General features: G+C 42.6%; 1 protein-coding gene across 1 annotated transcript in view; it reads right to left on the reverse strand.

The window, feature by feature from the left end:
- Nucleotides 1-23,387, reverse strand: part of UTRN (utrophin) — a 513,556-nt gene that overhangs the window by 444,144 nt on the left and 46,025 nt on the right. Inside the window, exons 3-4 of the mRNA XM_026649537.2 lie at nucleotides 2,719-2,811; nucleotides 1,732-1,809 (exon numbers count right to left, since the gene is read on the reverse strand). Coding sequence (XP_026505322.1) covers nucleotides 1,732-1,809; nucleotides 2,719-2,811 — 171 coding nt within the window. The remainder of the gene's footprint in view (nucleotides 1-1,731; nucleotides 1,810-2,718; nucleotides 2,812-23,387) is intronic.

A 23,387-nucleotide genomic window follows, 5' to 3' on the forward strand; every position in this document is an offset into this window, starting at 1 on the left:
GTCACTTCCTAGTAATAGGATTTTAGTCCAGCAATACAAAAGGGGAAAGTGCTCAGTAATATACAGCAGTTTCACAACATCGTTTGATCAGCAGTATATAAATACACTGGAACTTAATTACAATAAACTCAGACACACTGTAGTGAAACACACTGAAGCTGACTGTTATTCCTGAATTATTTCAATCCTGCCACATGCAAAACAGCAATTCTGATTAGAAAAAAAAATGTATGCTTATGAAACTGTTCTGTGAAGAAAAAAAAATACAATTGCTTCACTAGAAAATTACAATATAATGTAAACAGTGGTCAAAATTGTTTTAAAAATCTTGTTTTCCTTAAAGCTGTACTGTTCATTTTTGATCAGCTACTGAAGCTTTAAAAGCCTGGGACAACTCATTAAAGACCTGAACCAAAACTCATGTAGTCAATGAAAAGACTCCTAATGGGCACTTTGGGTCAGGCCTTAAAGCAGGGGTTCTCAACCTTTTCCAAATCAAGGCCCACTTAGGAGGTTTTGTAAACTTGAAGGCCCCACCCCAAAAAATCTGAGTGGGTGGCATTGCAACCTGGTGCACAGGGTCACAATGCCACTAAAATTTTACCCTCCAGGCCAAATGTGAGTGAGTGGTACTGCAACCTCACGCATAAGGTCACAACGCCATTCACTCACATTTGGCCTGTACACCCCTTCGTCATGAGTGGCATTGCGACTTGGCACTTGCCCTCCTCTACCCCTTTTACTGTAAGTACTAATTTACTGGAAGGCTTGCTGTGCTCCCCCCCCCCCCCCCAAAAAAAAAAAGTTTGACACCCCCTCAACCCTGAGAATCTCTGCCCTAACGGAATATAGATAGATTCCTGCTGCATCTTCATCTGAGGAGCCTTCTATTTATCCTTTGGTTTGTTGAGTTAGGAAGTTTTGCAACAAATGTTTTAAAAGATGTTTTCTAAAATTACTATCTAAAAGTATTGTATGTATTGCAGCAATGAAAAGAGCAGAGCCGAACTGTGCTAGGAACTGCACAAATTATAGAAACATACTCCCTGCTCCAGAGAATTAACAATCAAAGGCTCCAATCCCACGAACATTCAAGCATATGCTTAAATTTAAATATATTGTATTTTTAATTTTAAATAATATCTACCATGTGTTCTTGCTAAGGCCTGATGGCATTAGACCAATTGAGGACTGATCAAACTACTCTTCAGAACATTTCTACTGGCTGAATCATAGAGATTTCTAAAGGAACCATATGTGCCATATATGGCTTATATGCCAAAGGTCTGGTGAAGTAGTGCTCAAATACTACTATCATGAGTGCATCTAAGAAACTATATTAGATTAAATAATATTGATTTAATAACATACATCGACTAGAAGTGATAGTGACTTACAAGTGGCAAATAATGAGAGGTGAAAATACAAAACAGATTAACCCACACAGAGAACAAATGCCTATAACCAAAGCATTCAGTTACTCTTCATCAAAATCTCATCCAAAACTATACCATTTTGGTAACATATTGCTTGCATTTAATTATTTCACAAGAACATGAGACAGTTGAAAACACTGACCACATGAATTGCTCATAGTTTTCACTGTCTGCTGGCATTTTTATTTGCTGTGTGCATTAGGTTTATGATCTGCAATTCCAAGCCACTTATCTTAGAAGACTTAGTAAACCAAACTGACCTCAAAAAATATTTTAAGTAACAATATAAGCTTACGCTGTTCTGATGTAAAACTTGCAGTACTCTGTTGACATTATTTAGGGCATGTACTCTTGTAGAACCACGTTCTTTGGGCTAAAAATAAAAATACAAAGTTACATTTTGTTCATGTCAAAACACTTGACTACAGTTGAAAACAAAACCAGAAAAACAGGAAATTTGTCATTTTATAGTGTTATTTTTATAAAGAAAAACAGAAAAATACGGAAAACTACAGAAATTAAAGAGGTTTTTTTACTTGAATTAACTATGTAAAAGAGTAACACTCAATACAATATTTCTTATATGTTGAAACAAACCTCAGTTTCAGACTGTTTCAAATTTATTTTACACAAACTTCACAATTTTTAAATTTTCAGTGTGCTGCAGAATTTTGTAGTGGCAACGTAACTGCCTTGTGGAAGTTCCCAAGGGGAAAGGTGAACCTTTTGGAAGTTTGACAGAGCAGCTGGGGTTATTGGCTCCTGGAAAGGAACAAGAGGCAATTTGTTGTTTTGGCACCCAGAAGACAAATGAGGCCTTGAGCACTGGGGATAGGCCGCACTTTCTCTTTTTTCACACCCTACTTTGGGTAGGGGCAGAGAGAACTTAAAATTCAAAGCCTGTGGGGCTATTGGTGCGAGGATCCAATTGCAGGATCATAAAGCTTAACGTGTAGTGCCACAAATGGGTATCAAAGCATGAAAGACTCTCCCTTTTGTGATGCCTTACAACTTCAATGGGCTTTAGATCAGGCCCAAAGTTAGAATCATAGAATCATAGAATATTAGGGTTGGAAGGGACCTCAGGAGGTCATCTAGTCCAACCCCCTGCTCAAAGCAGGACCAATCCCCAGCCAGTGCATCTGATGTAGGTATCCATGGATATGCCCTGGAGGTCCACAAGAAGTTACATGCACTACATGTGGGGGGGGATGTTTGTATTTAGCAAGCAGAGGTCAGATGATTAGCTTCCTTCACAATCACTAATTAATACTTTTCTTACCAATGGATTTCCTGTGAGCCCTTCTAGAAGATCCAAGAGCTTCCTTCCATCCTTGAGCTCTGTGAACATATCCTTAATTGGTGGCTTCCGACTCTACAGGAAAAAAATAAAATGGAAACAAAATGAGGGTTTATTTCAGCAACAAAAGCCTCTTTAAAATTACAGAAATTTTAATTTTGCATCATATTTTCAATTCATGGTTACTGTAATAAAGGAAAAAAGAAGAGTCCCACAATTCTAAGTTGTGACCATCCTCCACAGATGAAAATTCTTTCCTTACCTTTTTGCTTTCTCCTTCACTGTAAATCAACAGCCTAATATCAATACTCTCTGAGCACCTCCAGCTCCTCCTAACTTTAATGTAGGTGCTTCAACGTCCTGTGGGAACAGGGGGGAAGAGGGACACATGCTATACTTTTGGCGATTTCTTTGAGAAGGAATGTTCTGTTCTGGCTATACCTACGGCAGAACCAAGATTATGGACACATTAAAGGAGAGAGGGAAACAGATTCTCAACAAGATTCTTGGCTAAATTCTCTTGGTGGTGTTGCTTTTCATTCTGGGGCTGATCTAAAGCTCACTGAAGTCACTGGGAGTCTTACTGTTGTCTTCAATGGGCTTTGAATTGAGTCCTTAGGAAGGAACAACAATACTTCTGTCCAGATTAGTGGACTAGAACATGCAGAAATTGAGATTTCCATTAATATTTTGAAACTGCTCCCTTATTTTCCCCAGCCATGTATTCATTTTCACGGGAAAAAGTACAGGAACAGAATTGCCCAAGCTCAACTACAGACTCCCAGTAACCATTTCTATTGAAATGGGCCCATAATTGGTGTAAGTTACATAGCAGTATGGTAATATCAAGCTTTTCCTATACCTTCCTTTAGTCTTATTATCCATGGATCCAATCTCAGATTCTATGGAAATGGGACTGGAAAAAACACAGGCAGCCAGTAGCCAGATTAGTGGGTTACATTCATCTACTGGCTGTGTGATACGCAGTTGAGTGTCAGACTGGAGAACAAAATAATTCCAAAAGGTTCCTAATGTCCATAGCATTTCAGAATTTCACTGCACTATCCCCTTAATTATATGCCACTCTTTTTCAGAAAGCAAAACTGGTTAATTTACACAGTTATGTCAAGTAGTTGTGCTATTACAACCTTCACTATCCTGGCTCCTCTTTCTCTAATGACAGTTTTATAAAGAGACAAGAATTGCAGAGTTCTGCTAATATATTAAACCAGAAAAAGCAGAACGTCAATACAATCGCAAAATGGGATTATTTCCATTTGACCCAATGCAGCCATTTTTTTTTAATAATGTTTATTGTTTCAAAGCTACCTTTTGGTTTCAAAACTTAAAACCTTAGTTAGAGCAACAGCTGCCAGAAAGGTCGGATACTATTAAAAGAATTAATATAGAATCAAAGTTAAGCTATTTCAGTCACTGAACCACATTGTGATCTCATTTACATCAGCATAATTAGAATCAAATTGCAGCCCCCAGTTTTAACTGAAACCATCTGAACAAAAATGGTAAGGATGCTCATGTAACTGACACCGCTCAATGTTGGTTTTTTTTTTTTTTAAGAATAAAGTAGCAACCATCCAAGGTTTCTGACATTAAATGAATGCAATAAACTTTTCTGGCAGAAGGGTTAGTAGTCAATTACTGTCACAATCTATAAAAAAGCATGTAGAGAGTGTATATGTACACACAAGTCTAGGATAGAGAGAGCAATGCAATTGACAGACTATAATTCCAAACAGAGTAATTATGAGATAAGGTGCACAAATTAGAGTTAATGAGCAGGAACATTACATATCACTATTTAATAAGTGTAACAATACCCTTCCAAGGATGGTAAGAATAGCACATATGCACACTATTTGCATATGCTTTTCAGGTGATGTAGATATCCTACATTCAACCCCAATCTTTAAACCTGGCCTGGGATGGCAGAATGGGAGAAAGGAGAAGCTGGAATTTCTTGGGTACTCCCACACCATGTGGTATGCCATGGGAGCAGCTGAGCCATCACAAATTACCTCTCTCACAAATACCAGCATGTAAGCCAACTTAATTTGGGATTGGATCAAGGGATAGGTGATGGGGTCATGGCAATTAAGGTGCACGAGTCACCTGACCATGAGGGGCCAAAGGAAGCTTGACTATTTGGAGGAAGCCCCAAGTCCTCAGTATAAAAGCAAGTACCTGCTGATGTGTGTGTAAATGGTTGGGCTAGGGGCTACTACAGAGTCTACCCCTGCCCAGGTGCTAAACGGCAGAACCTAAGGTGCCAGATTTGTGGCCATGGGGAAAGGAAGAGAGTAGGGAAGTTCATATTCCAAAAGTCCAAGGATTTATTTCCCTCAGGAATCTGTTGTCGTTAGTTTGATGCACTGATAAAAGTTTCCTACAACCTTGCCAAATGTCTTACAGAAAGGAGAACAAGTATTCTATTTTGTGTCCACAGTTATAGGCTTGAGCTATGTGTGCATCACCCAAGAATATGCATTCCTCTTCATATTAGTGGCTACCAAACACATAGAGATTCACAGAGATCTATAAAATGTGCAGAGACTGAAATACCAATATCAAATATCCTGACATGGATTTTGATAAATAGACCACAAGCAACTTTTCTGTCTCTGCTGTGGGATTGTAGCAGTTTTGTTGGAAAGGATAAAAAGATCTTCATTGTGCTATATTACATTTAGGAGGTTTGGGACATATACCATCTGATTTTTTCCACTTAGATGTTTTATTTCTCATTTTAAGAAAATAAACCTGATGATTTCCTGCTCTGAGACATTTTGTTGTGCAGGTCATGATATGTTCAATCTACAAGTAACATTCCACGTACTGTACTGCTGGAAAAAGTTTCGATCTGCTTTCTCAAGAGAATGGTTTTATTTCACTGGCATCAGAGCAACACTTTCTTCTGCCAGTTTAAACAGCCATCAAAAGAGCTTTAGATTATTTCTGAAATTTAAACTACTCATTTCTACTTTATTACAGCATTCATTATCCTCAAAACAAACAGACAGATAAAGCAATGTTAAAAACTCTAGATTTTGTAGAAAACTTCCAGAGAAAACAATGCACAGTACTGGGATGAGAGTTAGGGTCAGATTATAAAATAATAAAGGTTTGTAAGTACTTTGTTAGGTTGCCATCCAATATGCCTTGGGAATTATTTTTTCCTTTTTCCCCCCCTAAATATATAGTCATAGGTCCAAGTTTCTGATATAATTCACTATTTTGTAAATTTTGCTGAGCACTTTGGATCCTTGTAGGAAAGGCTACATAAATGTTATTTCTATGGCAATGTGTCAATGGCCAGATACAAAGCCCCAGGAAATCAATAGAATAACTGTCTCCCAATTACTTCAATAGACTTCAGATCAGGACTTTAAAAAAAATAAAAAAAAAAATCTGCAATCTTATCATTCTGAACTGGTGTATTTTAAATTCACTTTTCTCGGGTGTAAGTAACTACACAAGGGCAAAGCAATGGAGGCCCAGTGTCTACTGATATCCCACAAAACAGTCATTTTATCACTGAAGAGATCTGATCAAAACTGAGGTACTAAACACTATTAAAGTGACAATCAGACAAATTATACCAGGACCTGAAGCAAGAGGCAAGGGCAAACACATCAGGCCATCAGTCAGGAAGTGAGAGAAAATGAAAGGAGGAAAAGGAGACCAGAAGAAACAAATTTAATAGGTTATAAAATGAAAAATGGTTACTCACCAAATAACAGAATCAGATGAGAAGTTTTAAGGGATACTATCATTTGAAAGCTACTTAACAGACAAAAATTAGTAGATTCAGCTACTACATTTAGGGTGACCAGACGTCCCAAAATTTAACCCTTTGTCCAGCGTCCCGATCAATGTACACTCAGGATGCCGTTTGTTCTGATAGTCAGGTGAGGAGGCGAGCGGCGAGCCAGCGGCAGGTGCGGGGTGAGGAGGCGAGTGGCAGGCAGGCGGGGCGGAGGGGGTGAGGAGACAGGCGGGGTGTGGGGGGTCGCACGGCAGGTGTGGGGCTGGGGCAAAGGAGTGAGGAGGCAAGGAGCAGGCAGGTGTGAGGGATGAGGAGGCTGGCGGGGGTCTCCGTCCCCCCACCCAGCATACCCCGCCGAGTCCCGACTCCTGGCTATCGCTGAGCAGAGCTGGAGACACGGGAAAGGCATCCCCACTGTTTTTGCACGGGGGGGGGGGGGGAGGAAGATGCCCCACAGAGGTAATAGCTGCATCCCTACTGGCAGGGCATGCGCAGACCGGCCCACCTAACTCACCGCGGAGCCTGGGAGAAGAGGCGCCCAACCACACCGGGGGCAGGGCTGCAGAGGCTGCTGCTGCAGCCCTACATGTGCTTATTCCACCCAGGGCAGGCCGCAAGCTGCTGCCCAGGTCACTTACCTACACTGGCAAGCAGAGGCTGCACCTGGGGGGGCGTGCACCTGACTCAGCACAGTGCGAGCGCCCCGCACACAGCAGCCTTGCTGCTAGGTCCAACTCCCCGACCCCAGCCATTCCTAAGGTGCACAAATCGCATGGCCTTAACTCCTCCAATGGGAATCCAGACGCTGCCTCTCTGGGCACATGGGGCTGCTCTAAAGGGAGCCAGAGTTTTCAGAAATCAGCCCCTTCCCTAGAATTATTTTACTGCAACAGGAGACTCCATACTCACAACTGACAAGCAAACTCCTGCTGTCTCCTTCTGAATGCTCCATTCCAGAGGGAGGGCTCCAAGGGTGCTTCAGTTACTGCCCTGGCCTCAGTGGAGTCACTCCAGTTGTGCACTGGTGTAAACGAGGGTAGAATCTGAAGTTTCAGGGGTGGATGCTGCCTCAGCCTCTAGTTGATTCCCCAGCCTAGGCAGAGCGCGGGGTTTGTGATGAAAGACAAATCACCACACTGAAGAGGTGAGATCAGAAGTTACAAGTGGAGGGGTCCTTACCGACTCCTAGAAAGTCCTCCCCAGTGAAGGTAAATATTTCTAACACACTGCCCGGACCTCTGGGGTGTGACTGTCAGCAGTAGGGATTTGCTCTGTGGGTTTGGCTTGTGCAACTGACTCAAGATATTTAGGGCCAAATCCTGATACACAATCTTCCCTTGGGTAGTAACCTGCCACCATGATTAGGTTCCCAGAGTATACTGTGATTTGGAAACAATATAGCAGAGGTGGCCAAACTGTGGCTCGCGATCCACCTGTGGCTCTTTTAACATTAAAGTGTAGCTCTCAGAGCCCCCAACAGCTCCTCTCCGCCATTCTCCACCTACCAGACTCAGGGTGGTGCTCAGGACCTCAGTCTTGCAGCGGGGTGGTGGGGTAGGGGCTTCTGCCCATCAGGGAGGAGGGTCTTGGGGCTTCTACCCCATGGGGCGCACCTGCTGAAACCCCGACAGGCACGCCCCGTCTCTCAAGTTTCTGAAGATTGTCATATGCAGCTCGGAGGTCAGTAAGTTTGGCCACCCCAGCAATATAGCCTGCTCAAATCCATGCACAGCTCAAGGACACCAAGAGGGGACATGGCTAAGGGGAAGGGGAAGGGAAGGGTGTATTAAGGGAAAGCCAGGACTCTCTATGGGCCTGCCCCAAAACCCATTCAAGGGATCATCATTAATCACTTGTATTGTCTCCTTGCAGGGGGCGGCGTGGCAGGGGAGTGAGGACGTGAGCGGCAGGCAGGCAGGGACACAGCAAGCCAGCAGCAGGCAGGGGGGAGGTGGGATGTGGGGGCAAGGGGGCCCCAGAAGAATGGGAGCAGGGCTGACAGAGCCCCAATGTGTCCCGATATTTTACTGTTGCAATCTGGTCACCCTAATTACATTGGCCCCAAATCCTCCTGACAATTGTTGTGGCTTTACAAACACATTTTTATTCTTTTTCTCTCTCCTTATTGCTGAGTGAAAGACACACACACACACACACACACACACGGGAAACTAACAGAATGGCTGTACAAGGGGAAAGATTAAGCTGACTGTACACAAGAGGCACAAAGTCACAAACAGAAAAAATAAAGATTTTTCCTCTAATCTCTCATTATGTAACACATAATAATAGCAAGTAAATGCATATCACTTTAAGTCAATAATGTCCTTTTAAACAGTAGACACTATCAAAACAGCAAAAATTAGTGAAGGAACAGTGCAGGTGCAAGAGAGGGAGAAAATATGACTCATATATTGGGTGCCCAACTTGAGACACATAAAGGAGCCTGATTTTTAAAGTGCAAGCACTCAGCAATTCTGAAAACCTGGCTTCTTTAAGGTGTCAGTTTAAGCATCCAAAAATTGAGGAAACCAAAAACACTAATGAAATATGAAAATTTAGGCCCACTGTGTGCTGAAAACATTGAACTGACACACATTTCCCCTTCTCATGTTACATCTCTGAACCATTCAAGTTCTCTCTGTTGACTGAAATAAAAGACAAAACCAGTCTCGAATATGGCCTAGTGAGAAGTCTCATTGATTACATCTATCCCATCAGATATTGCTACCGGGTTCATCACTACTGCAGTGGAACATCTTAAAACATTTATTCTGCTCTAGATCAGAGACCCAAAAACTGACCCAGATATTTCTTTTATCCCTACTTTAACGAACAAGAATGGACATTTTCTATCTTAACTGTACTATAATAATTTCACATCAATGCCACCTTAATCCCACTCCCTCAGGCTGCAAGTTTGATGCTGTGCCTCCTTGTAGCTCTCCCCAGAATTTCACCCCATGGTTTCTAAACTTGATAGGATACTCAACGGGCAGCCAGTGAAGTGATGGACGCACCGGAAGGATGTGTTCTGAATGAAGTGTGCTGTTCAGCAGACAAGTTGCGGGCTGCACGCTTCATCAGGTGGAGTTTGCTTTACAGTCACTAGCTGCATTTTAAGGTATTGCATATTGGAGGTCAATACGACTGGAGGTCGTAAATGCATATGTCACGAACTCATTTTACCTCTGACACGATAGGCCAAAGTCTCTTGGAAAGCTGGAAGTCATTTTGGGTGCTGTTGCTCTCTGGGCATCTAAAATTCAGCAGGATTTTTTTCTAGGCTACAAACCACTTGGAGAATGGTGGTTCAGACACGTTCTCTTGAAGGTGATGTTTTATTGGCTGATTTTTAAAAAGTGTTTCCCTTTATGCACAAGCATCATTGCCATCTTGCCTCAGATTAGGCATCTACTTTTCATCCAGGAGTTGATCTCATTCAGGTGCTGCAACAGTAATAAGAGATACCCAGCTATCTCTTTCCTGCATTTCAAAACATGCATTGCTGGTTTAGAGATAGATGTTGAAGAATACAGGGAAAGAATGAGGCTTTGCAGAACTCTACAGAGGAAAGCTCCACAAGCAAAGGTGCTGCTGCCTACCACAAACGCCCTGGGTACTATTCATCAATAAGGAGCAGAACCACCATGCTGTGTTTACTCCTGCCAGGTTTCTGAGCAGAACTTCACAGTAGCCAGCGTTAAGTGCTACAGAGAAATAGAGCAGAACAAGGATGGAAGTTTGCTAGTTAATCATATAAAGAAGCACCACTCATTGTTTTGAGCCATATGACATATAACCAGGTTAGCTGAGAACACATGTAGCTTGAGACAACTTTTAACTAGTTTCTCAATTACCTTCTTAGAACTGAGTGACTGGACACAAGTCAGTAATTGCAAGGTCAGTTACCTCAAGCATCAGTTTCATGCATACCAGTGAGACTGTTCCCTGTTTAGAGGAGGGAAGTAGGCAGCAGTCTTTAAAAGAAGCCCTCTCTCTCTGTGAGCAGCAAGCTCAGATGCTCTTGGCCATCATTCACCAGCCAGAGCGGATGTGGGTCAGTGTCAGATAGTGAATCAAATTTCCTTCAGTGTATCTAGGATTACTTGTTGTGCAAATGGGTTGAATTTTCTAAAGGAGGGTGCTGCACCATTAGATCAGTGTGGAGCTATGCTAAGTGTTCCTCACCCCTGAAATTTATAGGATATAAAATAAGATCTGGCCCACTGAAAGTTAAGTCATCTTATACTACTAACAGCTCTCAGATAATCCACTTACACCCATAAGCTTCTACTGTTAGCTTGCAAATCTGTGCAGTTTTATTAGAACAAGTGACTTTTGTTGTATTTTGCAATTAAATATCCTTAAGTTTCCATTTATTACTAATAGAGAAATATTTCAAATTCAATTATGATGAAATAAGAAGGTTCACGAATTCTCATTAAGAGATTTCCTTTTTCTTGGTTCTTGCTTAGTTTATTTTATGTTACAGGCACTGTGCAATTTATTCTGTTTTTACAACCTCAACTGTTTGCACTCTGTGTTTTACTTGTAATGCATGTTAGTTTATAAACAAAATCAACCCAGAATCATAAAAATCTGTAAACAAAAGCCACTGTAATATATTGGATAAGTAGTGCCTGGTCACTTTTAGCAGAATTACTTGTAGGAGAGAACTTAACATGCTCTCCCTTTCTCATTAAATGAATTGAGGATAGCTTGTAATAAAACTATTTTAGTAAGAGTGTGTCAACATGGGGGGTAAGGAGGCCTGCAGAAATCCAGCCTCTATTAAAATCCTACGCTTACAGAAACATTAGCAAGAATAGCAGCAACAGAATAAAAGAGTCATGATCCCGGTCAGCTTCACACTGATGCACCTTAGGGGGCACCAGGGAAATGGTATGTGCTAGAAAAGCAAAGGTATAATTCTCCACTAGCAATGTGGGGGAGACTCAAAACAGGTTCCACTGTTTAAAGCAGTGCTGGCAAGAACTATAATAAGCATTAGGTCATCCAGAGCCTCATGAAGACCAGTCATTTAGTCATTTTCCCAGATATCCTAAGTTACATTGTGAAAAGGTTGGGGATTTTTTAACCTGCAATATTGTCAAGTTTGAGCACCCTATAAGATGCTAAGTAGTTAAGTCAAAATTGGGACATTCCCATAAAATTATGGCCATGTGTCAACTCTAGTCTTGGAGGCATGGAAGTTAAATCAGGGGGAAAGAGATCAATGTAGTTAATTTAAGTAACTAGAACACAAACTATTTATTATGTTTTAACTTTATGTTTTTCCCAAAGAGTTTATGCTAATGAACTTTGCAATTTAGTTGCACTCCTCAATAATACAGGCACCAAATGAAAAGCAAAGATAACTTGATCATGCCCAATGCCAAATCATGAGCCCAGTACATGGGAACTTGATGTGGGAAACAGTTCAGAAAGTGAAAAGGTCATTGTACAACGTAAACTATTGCGTCAACAAATAAAATCTGTTGCAGCTTCCCAATTTCTAAGTTTAGACCACAACTTTAATTTACAGAAATATTTTTAAGATAGGAAAAAGAACTTTTCTCCTTTCTATTAGTCCTCCAAATATACGAATGGACAATAGGGTCCAACATACATGAACAAAAACAGAATACATTTTTCAGGCCCCAATTTAGCAAAGTATGTATGCATGTGATTCATTTAAGCATATACTTAAGTCTTATTCTCTTTAAAAGGGCATAAGCCCATGCTTAAGTCCCCTGTTAAATATACGTAAGCCCTTTGTGGAACTGGCAACTCATTGCCAGCAGCCAAAATCTTCTGATCTTCTTACCAAAAATCAACTAATAGAATTAAACATTAATGCTGATGATTTTTTAAAAATGAAAACAATCAAATAACCAACTAAGTCTCCAGAAGACAGGTGAAGAGAAAAGCAAAAAGATTCATCATTGAGCTATAGTGCAAAGTTTAATTAAACAAGATATAGATGACAGATATAAGTTAAACTATTTGTAGAACTGAAATAGGGAGGTTAGTTACCTGTAATTGGAGGTTCTACAAGATGTGTGATCCCTATTTGTATTTCACTGAGGGTTACTCATGCGCACCATGCATCTGGAGCTGGAGAAGTTGAAAGTAGCGTCAGTTGGCCCACGTGTGCACACTGGCTCACCTCGTGCCTCAGTCGGAGGGAATAAAGGGTGGGGGCAGACCAACCACCTCTCCACAGTTCCTTCTGTACCGCGAATCAGGTAAGATCCAAAGCGGAGGGGGAAGAAGGCAGGCAGTGGAATACAGATAAGGATCTCACATTTCGGAGAGCCTCCAGTTACCGCCCCTTCTTCTTTGAGTGATCTTCCCTATTGTATTCCACTGACAAGCAGTACCTAAGTAGGAAGAGGGTGTGAGGATATAGATCGGGGATGAGGGGAAAGCAGTGTATGTGTTATTCCTTGACTTTAGCAAAGCTTTTGATACGGTCTCCCACAGTATTCTTGCCACCAAGTTAAAGAAGTATGGGCTGGATGAATGGACTATAAGGTGGATAGAAAGCTGGCTAGATCGTTGGGCTCAACGGGTAGTGATCAACGGCTCCATGTCTAGTTGGCAGCCGGTTTCAAGCGGAGTGCCCCAACGGTCGGTCCTGGGGCCGGTTTTGTTCAATATCTTCATTAATGATCTGGAGGATGGCGTGGACTGCACCCTCAGCAAGTTTGCAGATGACACTAAACTCGGAGGAGTGGTAGATACGCTGGAGGGTAGGGATAGGATACAGAGGGACCTAGACAAATTAGACGATTGGGCCAAAAGAAACCTGATGAGGTTCAACAAGGACAAGTGCAGAGTCCTGCACTTAGGACGGAAGAATCCCATGCACTGTTACAGACTAGGGACCGAATGGCTAGGAAGCAGTTCTGCAGAAAAGGACCTAGGGGTTACAGTGGACGAGAAGCTGGATATGAGTCAACAGTGTGCTCTTGTTGCCAAGAAGGCTAACGGCATTTTGGGCTGTATAAGTAGGGGCATTGCCAGCAGATCGAGGGATGTGATCGTTCCCCTCTATTCGACATTGGTGAGGCCTCATCTGGAGTACTGTGTCCAGTTTTGGGCCCCACACTACATGAAGGATGTGGAAAAATTGGAAAGAGTCCAGCGGAGGGCAACAAAAATGATTAGGGGGCTGGAGCACATGACTTATGAGGAGAGGCTGAGGGAACTGGGATTGTTTAGTCTGCAGAAGAGAAGAACAAGGGGGAATTTGATAGCAGCTTTCAACTACCTGAAAGGGGGTTCCAAAGTGGTACCTCATGACAGAAGGAGGAGTAATGGTCTCAAGTTGCAGTGGGGGAGGTTTAGGTTGGATATTAGGAAAAACTTTTTCACTAGGAGGGTGGTGAAGCACTGGAATGGGTTATCTAGGAAGGTGGTGGAATCTCCTTCCTTAGAGGTTTTTAAGGGCAGGCTTGACAAAGCCCTGGCTGGGATGATTTAGTTGGGAATTGGTCCTGCTTTGAGCAGGGGGTTGGACTAGATGACCTCCTGAGGTCCCTTCCAACCGTGATATTCTATGATTCTATGATCAGGGAGGCCAAACTGCGGCTTGTAAGCCTCATGCAACTCTTACAATTAAAATGTAGCTCACGGAGCCTCGTACACTGCCACTCCATTCTTCACCTACCAGACTGAGGTGGAGGGAGCTCAGGGCTTCTGCCCTGAAGCAGGATAGTCGGGCTAGGGGCTTCTGCCCTGCAGGGAAGAGGGTCTTGGGGCTTCTGCCCTGTAAGAAGCAGCTGCCCGGGCTTGGGGCTTCGGCAGGAGTGGGGCTAAAGCCCCCAGCTCTGGGTGACGCGCCCAGCTCTTGAACTGCTGAAAATTATCGTATGTGGCTCAGAGAGTCAGTAAGTTTAGCCACCCCGATATAGATGGTAGGGCAGAGTGGAGTATCACCATCCCAAAGGAGGCAGCAGCAGAAGAGTCCTGAACCAGGGCATAGTGTCTTGGAAACATACAAACAAAGTGCCATGTGGCTGCTTTACAGATTGCTTGCTGATAGAGTAGAATGAAGCCCGAGATCCATTTGGAGATTCTCTGCGGAGAGATGAAGTGCCCTCTCACTCTTTCCGCTACAGCGATGAATAGTCTCAGGGATTTCTAATTGGTTTTGTTCTCTGCAGTTAAAGGCCAAGAAGGCCTGTCGAACACTGAGGGAATGGAGTCTTCGTTTCTCTGCTGAAGCATGCGGTTTTGAGAAGAACACTGAACTTTTAAAACTATTAAAACTGCTAAAACTATTTACAAACTAGATCATTTTTATTTTGTAGAGCGAAGTCAAAAGTTGTGGACACTAAAGGTTCCAACCCAAACTATACAGCAGTGAGAAGGAACTGGAAAGGCAGCCAGTCGACCTTGCCCTTCATCCCCTTGGACAAAGGCACAAGGTGAGCCAGGGCGCATGCGTGGACCAACGGACACTTTTCAAATTCGCCATCTCTGGAAGCATGGGGCGCATGCATAACTCTGAGTGGAATACAATAGTGACCACCACTCATAAAAGATAAAGATACCACCACTGTACTCGCTGTTAATAGTGTTTCTAGTGTTCTGTATGTTGAAAAGAAAAAAAAAAGCAAACAAAATATGAAAGCAAACCTCAGACCTAACAAGCAGGTAAGACAAACATGTTGCATCAGAAAATCGATGATTTATCTGGACACCTGCAAATTTACTGAGCCTGGTCCCACTGAAAGTGATAAAGATACCTTATTAATTCTTGCTCATTTTTCTTGCCTGGGTTCATGCATGTATGCTACGGACAAAGACCCTTCCTTTCTTCATCCTCTTGAACTGGATTTTTAAAGAGTACATAAGAACGGCCCTCCTGGGTCAGACCAAAGGTCCATCTAGCCCAGTATCCTGTCTTCCAACAGTGGCCAGTACCAGGTTCCCCAGAGGGAATGAACAGAACAGATAATCATCAAGTGATCCATCCCCTGTTGCTCATTCCCAGCTTCTGGCAAACAGAGACTAGGGACACCATTCCTGCCCATCCTGGCTAATAGCCATTGATGGACCTATCCTCCCTGAATTTATCTAGTTCTTTTTTTAATCCTGTTATGGTCTTGGCCTTCACAACATCCTCTGGCAAGGAGTTCCACAGGTTGACTGTGCGTTGTGTTAAGAAATACTTCATTTTATTTGTTTTAAACATGCTGCCTATTAATTTAATTTGGTGACCCTTAGTTCTTGTGTTATGAGAAGTAGTAAACAACACTTCCTTATCTACTTTCTCTACACCAGTCATGATTTTATAGACCTCTATCATATCTCACCTTAGCTGTCTCTTTTCCAAGCTAAAAAGTCCCAGTCCTATCAATCTCTCCTCATACGAAAGCCGTTCCATACCCCTAATAATTTTTGCTGTCCTTTTCCGAAGCTTTTCCAATTCCAATACATCTTTCTTGAGATGGGCGACCACATCTGCACACAGTATTCAAGATGTGGGCATACCATGAATTTATATAGAGGCAATATGATATTTTCTGTCCTATTATCTATCCCTTTCTTAATTATTCCCAGCATTCTGTTTGCTTTTTTGACTGCTGCTGCACACTGAGTGGATGTTTTCAAAGAACGATCCACAATGACTCCAAGATTTCTTTCTTAAGTGGTAAGAGCTAATTTAGACCCCATCATTTTATATGTATAGTTGGGATTATGCTTTCCAATATGCATTACTTTGCATTTATCAACACTGAATTTCATCTGCCATTTTGTTACCCTGTCACCCAGTTTTGAGAGATCCTTTTGTAGCTCTTCGCAGTCTGCCTGGGTCTCAACTATCTTTAGTAATTTTGTATCATCTGCAAATTTTGCCGCCTCCTTGTTTACCCCTTTTTCCAGATCATTTATGAATATGATGAATAGGACTGGTCCCAGAACAGACTCCTGGGGGACACTACTATTTACCTCTCTCCATTCTGAAAACTGACCATTTATACCTACCCTTTGTTTCCCATCTTTTAACCAGTTACCAATCCATGAGCGTACCTTCCCTCTTCCGTGGCAGGTTACATTGCATAAGAGCCTTTGGTGAGGGACCTTGTCAAAGGCTTTCTGAAAATGTAAGTACACTATATCCATTGGATCTCCTTGGTCCACATGCTTGTTGACCCCCTCAAAGAATTCTAGTAGATCGGTGAGGCATGATTTCCCTTTACTAAAACCATGCTGACTCTTCCTCAACAAATTATGTTCATCTATGTGTCTGACAATATTGTTCTTTATTATAGTTTCAACCAGTTTGCCCAGTACTGAAGTCAGGCTTATAGGCCTGTCATTGTCACGATCACCTCTGGAGCCCTTTTTAAAAATTGGCATCACATTAGCTATCGTCCAGTCATCTGGTACAGAAGCTGACTTAAATGATAGGTTACAGATGACAGTTAGTAGTTCTGCAATTTCACATTTGAGTTCCTTCAGAACTGTTGGGTGAATACCATCTGGACCTGGTGACTTATTACTGTTTACTTTATCAATTTGTTCCAAAACCTCCTCTAATGACACCTCAATCTGAGACAGTTCCTCAGATCTGTCACCTAAAAAGAATGGCTCAGGTTTAGGAATCTCCCTCACATCCTCAACCATGAAGACTGATGCAAAGAATTAATTTAGTTTCTCCACAATGGCCTTATTGTCCTTGAGTGCTCCTTTAGCACCTCGATCGTTCAGTGGCCCCACTGGTTGTTTAGCAGGCTTCCTGCTTCTGATGTACTTAAAAAAAAATTTTTTTTTGCTATTACTTTTTCAGTCTTTGGCTAATTGTTCCTCAAATTCTTTTTTGGCCTTCCTAATTCTATTTTTACACTTCATTTGCCAGTGTTTATGCTCCATTCTATTTTCCTCACTAGGATTTAACTTCCACTTTTTAAAGGATGCCTTTTTGCCTCTCACTGCTTCTTTTACTTTGTTGTTTAGTCATGGTGGCTCTTTTTTGGTTCTCTTACTATGTTTTTTAATTTGGTGTATATATTTAAGTTGAGCCTCTATTATGGTGTCTTTAAAAAGTTTCCACACAGCTTGCAGAGATTTCACTTTTGGTATTGTACCCTTTAATTTCTGTTTAACTAACCTCCTCATTTTTGTGTAGTTGCCCTTTCTGAAATTAAATGCAACAGCGTTGGGCCACTGTGGTGTTTTTCCTGCCATGGGGATATTAAATTTAATTATATTATGGTCACTATTACCAAGCAGTCCAGCTATATCCACCTCTTGGACCAGATCCTCTGCTCCACTTAGGACTAAATCAAGAATTACCTCTCCTCTGGTGGGTTCCAGGACCAGCTGCTCCAAGAAGAAGTCATTTAAGGTGTCAAGTAACTATCTCTGCATCGTGCCCTTAGGTGACATGTATTCAGTCAATATGGGGACAATTGAACTCCCAAATTATTATTATTATTATTGAATTTTTTATTTTAATAGCCTCTCTAATCTCCCTGAGTATTTCACAGTCACTATCACCAACCTGGTCAGGTGGTCGGTAATATATTCCTACCGCTATATTCTTATTATTAGAGCACGGAATCTCTATCCATAGAGATTCTATGGTACAGTTTGATTCATTAACGATTTTTACTTCATTTGATTCTACGCTTTCTTTCACATATAATGCCACTCCCCCACCAACATGACCTGTTCTGTCCTTCCGATACAGTAATACCAGGGTACACCATATATCCCATTGATTATCCTCATTCCACCAAGTTTCTGTGATGCCTATTATGTCAATATCCTCATTTAATACGAGGCACTCTAGTTCACCCATTTTATTATTTGGGCTTCTAGCATTGGTATATAAGCACTTTAAAAACTTGTCTCCTTTTAGCTGTCTGCCATTATACAATTGAATGGGATTCTTTATTTGACCATTTCTGATCGGACCCTGCCTGTATTTTATCATTTTCCATCTTCTCGTCCTCACTAGGACATAGAGATTCTCTATTAATAGATCCACCCCTAAGGGATGTATGTCCGAACCATGTGCTCCTCCGACCTGTCGGCTTTCCCCTGGCCCTTAGTTTAAAAACTGATCTACGACCTTTTTAATGTTAAGTGCCAGCAATCTGGTTCCATTTCGGTTTAGGTGAAGCCCATGCTTCCTGTATAGGCTCCCCTTTCCCAAAAGTTTCCCCAGTTCCTAATAAATCTAAACCCCTCCTCCCTACACCAACGTCTACAACTTGCTACACCACCTACATTTTGAATCTCTATTCTTTTGATTTTTTTCCTTAACTAGGTGAGAATATTTCAGTTCAAAATTAAACATATTAAAAGCATATTTAAGGGCAGACTATTACTTTCATTTCTAGCTCCTAACTTAGAGGCAAACTAATTGATTCATATTACTTTTATGCCAAGTGCCATTTAGCCTCAGACTATATCATACAACATATTAAAATTAAAAATTAGGATATGTTTGCATATCAGGATTACATTACAAAAAATCAGATTAGAGCACTATTCTGAGCTCTGTTAAGAAGTAGGTAGAAGTAGAAGAAATAAGAACAGACCCAAACACTGAACTCAAATGTTTTCAAAGGTTTAGATCAGTTCAGATAGATAAATACTGTTTATGCCAATACAAGAAATGTTCTGTCCCCAAATTGATGCTGATATTCCACCAATCTGCCAGGCTCTAGCTATCTTGCTGGGCCAGGTTACACCTTTCAGGGTAAATGGAATGCAATTTAGCAAAGGAAAATCTAGACTGAATTTTGAAAAATGTTTCCTACTGCAATAACAATAATTAGGTTATAGAATATTCTACAAATGAAATGAAAGAAGCTTCTTCACTTGAGCCACTCAAAAATTAAACTTGAAGTACTACAGATATCTTGGATGATATTTCCTTGGACAGACAACATGACTTAACAGCTCGTTATGATCTCTATTTTTGCCTGATCCATACACTGCACATTCCATGATCTCCCTGAATCAGACACAGGTAATCCCTTTTGCAATGTCTTTGGCCTGGAGAATCCCCAAATCATGTGAAATTGTAGACAACAGCAGGCTCAGGCAACATAATTACACAGATTTATCAGACTTGCCAAGACGCTGCAGTACATTTGGCAAAATGTCAAAAAGGTAAGGGGTCCAGGGTTTGTTGTGTGGTAAAACAAACCTTAGATTGGAAGGGAGAAAACCACAAAGCAGTAATGCTGAAAGAGACCTAGAAGTGGCTGCAGAAAGAAGATTTCACGTGACTTTTCAGTCGCAAAACAAAATTAATGTCTGATAAGTATGGCAGAAAAAAATTTAAAAGGCCAGTGTGATTTTAAGATACATACACAAGGGAATAATCTCACAAAACTGGGATCTAAACAGTCCTTCTCTAATAACCCCAATTCAGCAAAATACTTTAGCATATAAACAGCTCTTTAGGAGAGGGACTAATTTGTGTATGTTTTTTCAGTGTTTAAAACAACTGGATGTTAATACAAATATATAAAAATAATAATAGTTGATAACGTTATTATAGGCAGGGCTGATAGCACCACCTATTACAGCTGCCCGCCACTTCTGATTGTAAGAACATGGGGTTTCAGTTACTTATAACTTAGCCAAACTTTGACCATTTGAGCTGAATTCTGTGTCTGTCTCAGGTTGAATATTTCTGCCATTTCTGAGAACAAGACTAAGGAAAATGTGTGTCATCCATGTTAAACAATTCTGGAAACATTCTCTTTTAGAAACTGTAACACCCCTATGCTTTGGAGCAGGAACTTGAAATTTGCCAAGACGATTACCTTTGCATCCAGGATGTGCCTTTTGCTATGCATGTGAAAATCCAGCCCCCTTCCCCACCTACAGGGTTCAAACCCAGGGCCTTGATCTCTTGCAAGATCGCTCAGAGGCCCCCACCTGCCATAAGGGGTCTCCTCCCCATCAGCATTCCACCTTGGCACCAGCCGAGGGGACAGATGGCAGAAAAGTGGGTGGGCTCCCTCTCAGGCCTCCTTCGTAAGGGACTCTGTGAGGGGGGCAGGACCAACCCCCACTGCTGCCAGAGGCTGCTCAGCCAGCTCCACCCACTGGACTTTCTCAGGGGGTGCAGAAGCAGCCCTAGCAGCAGTCCCCCTAGGTGCCTTTTACAGGAGGCCTATTTCGAGGAGGAAGAGATGATGGGCCCACGATTTGCTGAGGCTTTCCCGCTGGTTACAGGTGCTTTCCGCCGGTAACCAGTATGCAGTCCTCCGTGGTGTTGATGGAGGGCTAGCCAGTGGGGTTGGGTCCAGGGGGCAATGGGATCAGGACTGAGGGGGAAGGGGGTGAAGATGGGCAACAGAGACAGGGCTGTTCTTCCCCTGAAATAGGCCCCAGATGTCACAGCAGCCTCCTCTTCTACAGACACCCCCAATGGCTTTTATCAGCAGCGGGATCTGTCTGCTCGGCTGGATGTGACCATCCCTGGCACCCAAGCAAGACTGTCAGCTGGTGCTGGTGGAGGAGGGGGAACTAGGCAGGTAGGCTCGCCAGCCGAGGCAAGGCCAGCAACCCTCCAGACATGCCCCAAAGCCCAGCAGGGGGAGCACTGCGCCTTTCCCTGATGAGAAGTGGACCCAACAGGGGATCCTAGTTGGGAACCAGGAAGGAAGTTCCAAGCTCCCCACGCACCGCCGCCAGTAACTGAATGGGGACTTGCCAGCAGAAGAGAAGCCATGCCTCCTGGTCACGGTGGGGAAGAGGCGGCGGTGGCAGCAGTAGCAGGTGCGGGGACCACAGCAGATGGCATTGGGATGGCAGGTGGAACCACAGCCACCTGCACGTTGGGCCTGGGTGCTGAGTAGCCAATGCCCCTAGAGCTGGCGGGTGAGATGGCAGGGGGACAGGGAGACGCAACCAATGGTGGGGCTGCGGCAGTAGTGGCTGCCACCACGGAAGGAGCCTTCTGGGCGGGGTTCTTGCCCTTTTTCCTGCCCTGGCCCTTTCTGCCAGCTATGGGGGCTCCCTTGATGGCAACAGGAGTTTTGGCAGTACTGTCCCTTCTTCTGCCTGCTGCTGCCACTGCCCAGTGGCAGTGCTGATGGTATCAGCAGTGGTGCTAGTGGTGGTTGCCACAGGGGCAGATAGGGGAGAAAGCACCATGGATTTGATTTAAATCACTAGTCAGGAAGACTCGAATTAATCATGGATTTCTACATAAAAGTGCATTCTGGAATATGCTGCTCAAACAGTTTCACTTTTGTTTCTACTGCCTGACCCTCCCTTCTCACATTTAGCTCCAGACTTCTCCTTGTCCAGATCTATTCTGCCCCCAACAATCTTCTATTCATTAAACTTTTTGAAACCATGCACTTTTAGAGAGAGGTAAGGGATTGACTGTGTACACAAATTTGCAGAGGGACAATAGGGTTGTCTGTTATTTCTCACCTCTATATATTATTTATTTAAAAACATTTTTGCTGTTAACATGCATGTTATCTCTGGAAACACAAATCCACAGTTTGAGAACTGCAAAACTAAGCATCTCTGATGGTATCTTCTAGACTGAGCACGGAGTCCCATTGGGTAGATAGAAAGATTAACCTAAATAATCTATACAGAAGCCCCTGAAACTCCATAAGATTGGGTCCCTAATCCATGAACTATTGGAACTCATTTACATAACTTTTCTTAAACATTACATGGATATATTATCTCATACTATAGAATTAGAATTTATAATCCCTATTCCATGATGAGATATCTTTGAGCTATAATGTATCTTAATTAAAACAATCTTTAGATCGATTGTTTTGATAAAATGCTTTTTGAGGTAAAAAAAAGCATTTAAATTAAAAAAATCCAATTTTTTTATTTATTTTTTTAAAATCATTGATTTTTATCCACCCTGGGATAGCCAAGATGGGGCAACAAAGGTCAGGGGTCCCTCTCCCTCAGCCCACCACCCCACCCAAGGCAAAGCTGCTAGAGACGTCGACTCGCACATGTCTGCTCAGAGTCCACCTTCAAAGTCAGATGATGGGAACAGCCAACCAGGGGAGAGAAAGAAATAATAAAGGGAATCATGGGGGTAGGGAAAATAGAGGCTGACCGCTCCTCCCCACTAGGCAATGTAGGATGCGGGAGGGCACAAACAAAACAGGAAGGGTTAACAAAATAAAGGAAGGAGGGCATGGGGCACAATAGGCAGTGTGTGGGGGAGCACCAGCTCCTTCAGGAGAGAGGCAGCAGTGAAGGGGGGATGAAATGAAAGTGCAGAAAATGCGCAAGTGCATGGGGCAAACAGCGCCAGGCAGGGCAGGAGACAAAACAGTAAGCAGAAGGGATCTGGGTAGGGCACAAACAGCAAAAGCTGTGGCTTGGGCGAGCTAAGGAAGGCAGGTAAACAAACAACAAGGTGGGCCCTGGAGGGCCAGGGGAGGCAGGCAAAGAGAAAGCAAAGAGGGCACTGGGCGGGACAGGGGAGGTAAGCAAACGAACAGCAAAAAAGGCAGGAAAGACCAAGCAGGGCAGAGGAAGTATATAGCAAAGAGGTAAGGGGGGGGTCAGGTAACAAGCAAGGCCCCATTTGAAAAGGGGGGTGGGGGGGGTAGAGCGAGCTTCAGAGAGGACGACGACCACATGAGACAGGGAGAGCAGTGAGCTGCAGGGAAAACTGAGACCATGCAAAATAGGGGGCTCCAAACTATGAGTGTTGAACACTCACAGCTGCAACTGAAATCTATGGGAGTTGGGCTTTGAATGTATAAAGTCCTATAAGTACTATGAAAAATCAGGTCCTACATGTCTCAAGTTGGGAACCCCAAATTTTTGACTTAAGATCTGAGTCTGTTTCCCCATCTATGAAATGGGGATAATATCTCTC

The sequence above is a fragment of the Terrapene carolina genome, unplaced genomic scaffold, assembly GCF_002925995.2.
Source record: "Terrapene carolina triunguis isolate 2854851 unplaced genomic scaffold, T_m_triunguis-2.0 Scaffold85, whole genome shotgun sequence".
NCBI lineage: Eukaryota > Metazoa > Chordata > Testudines > Emydidae > Terrapene > Terrapene triunguis.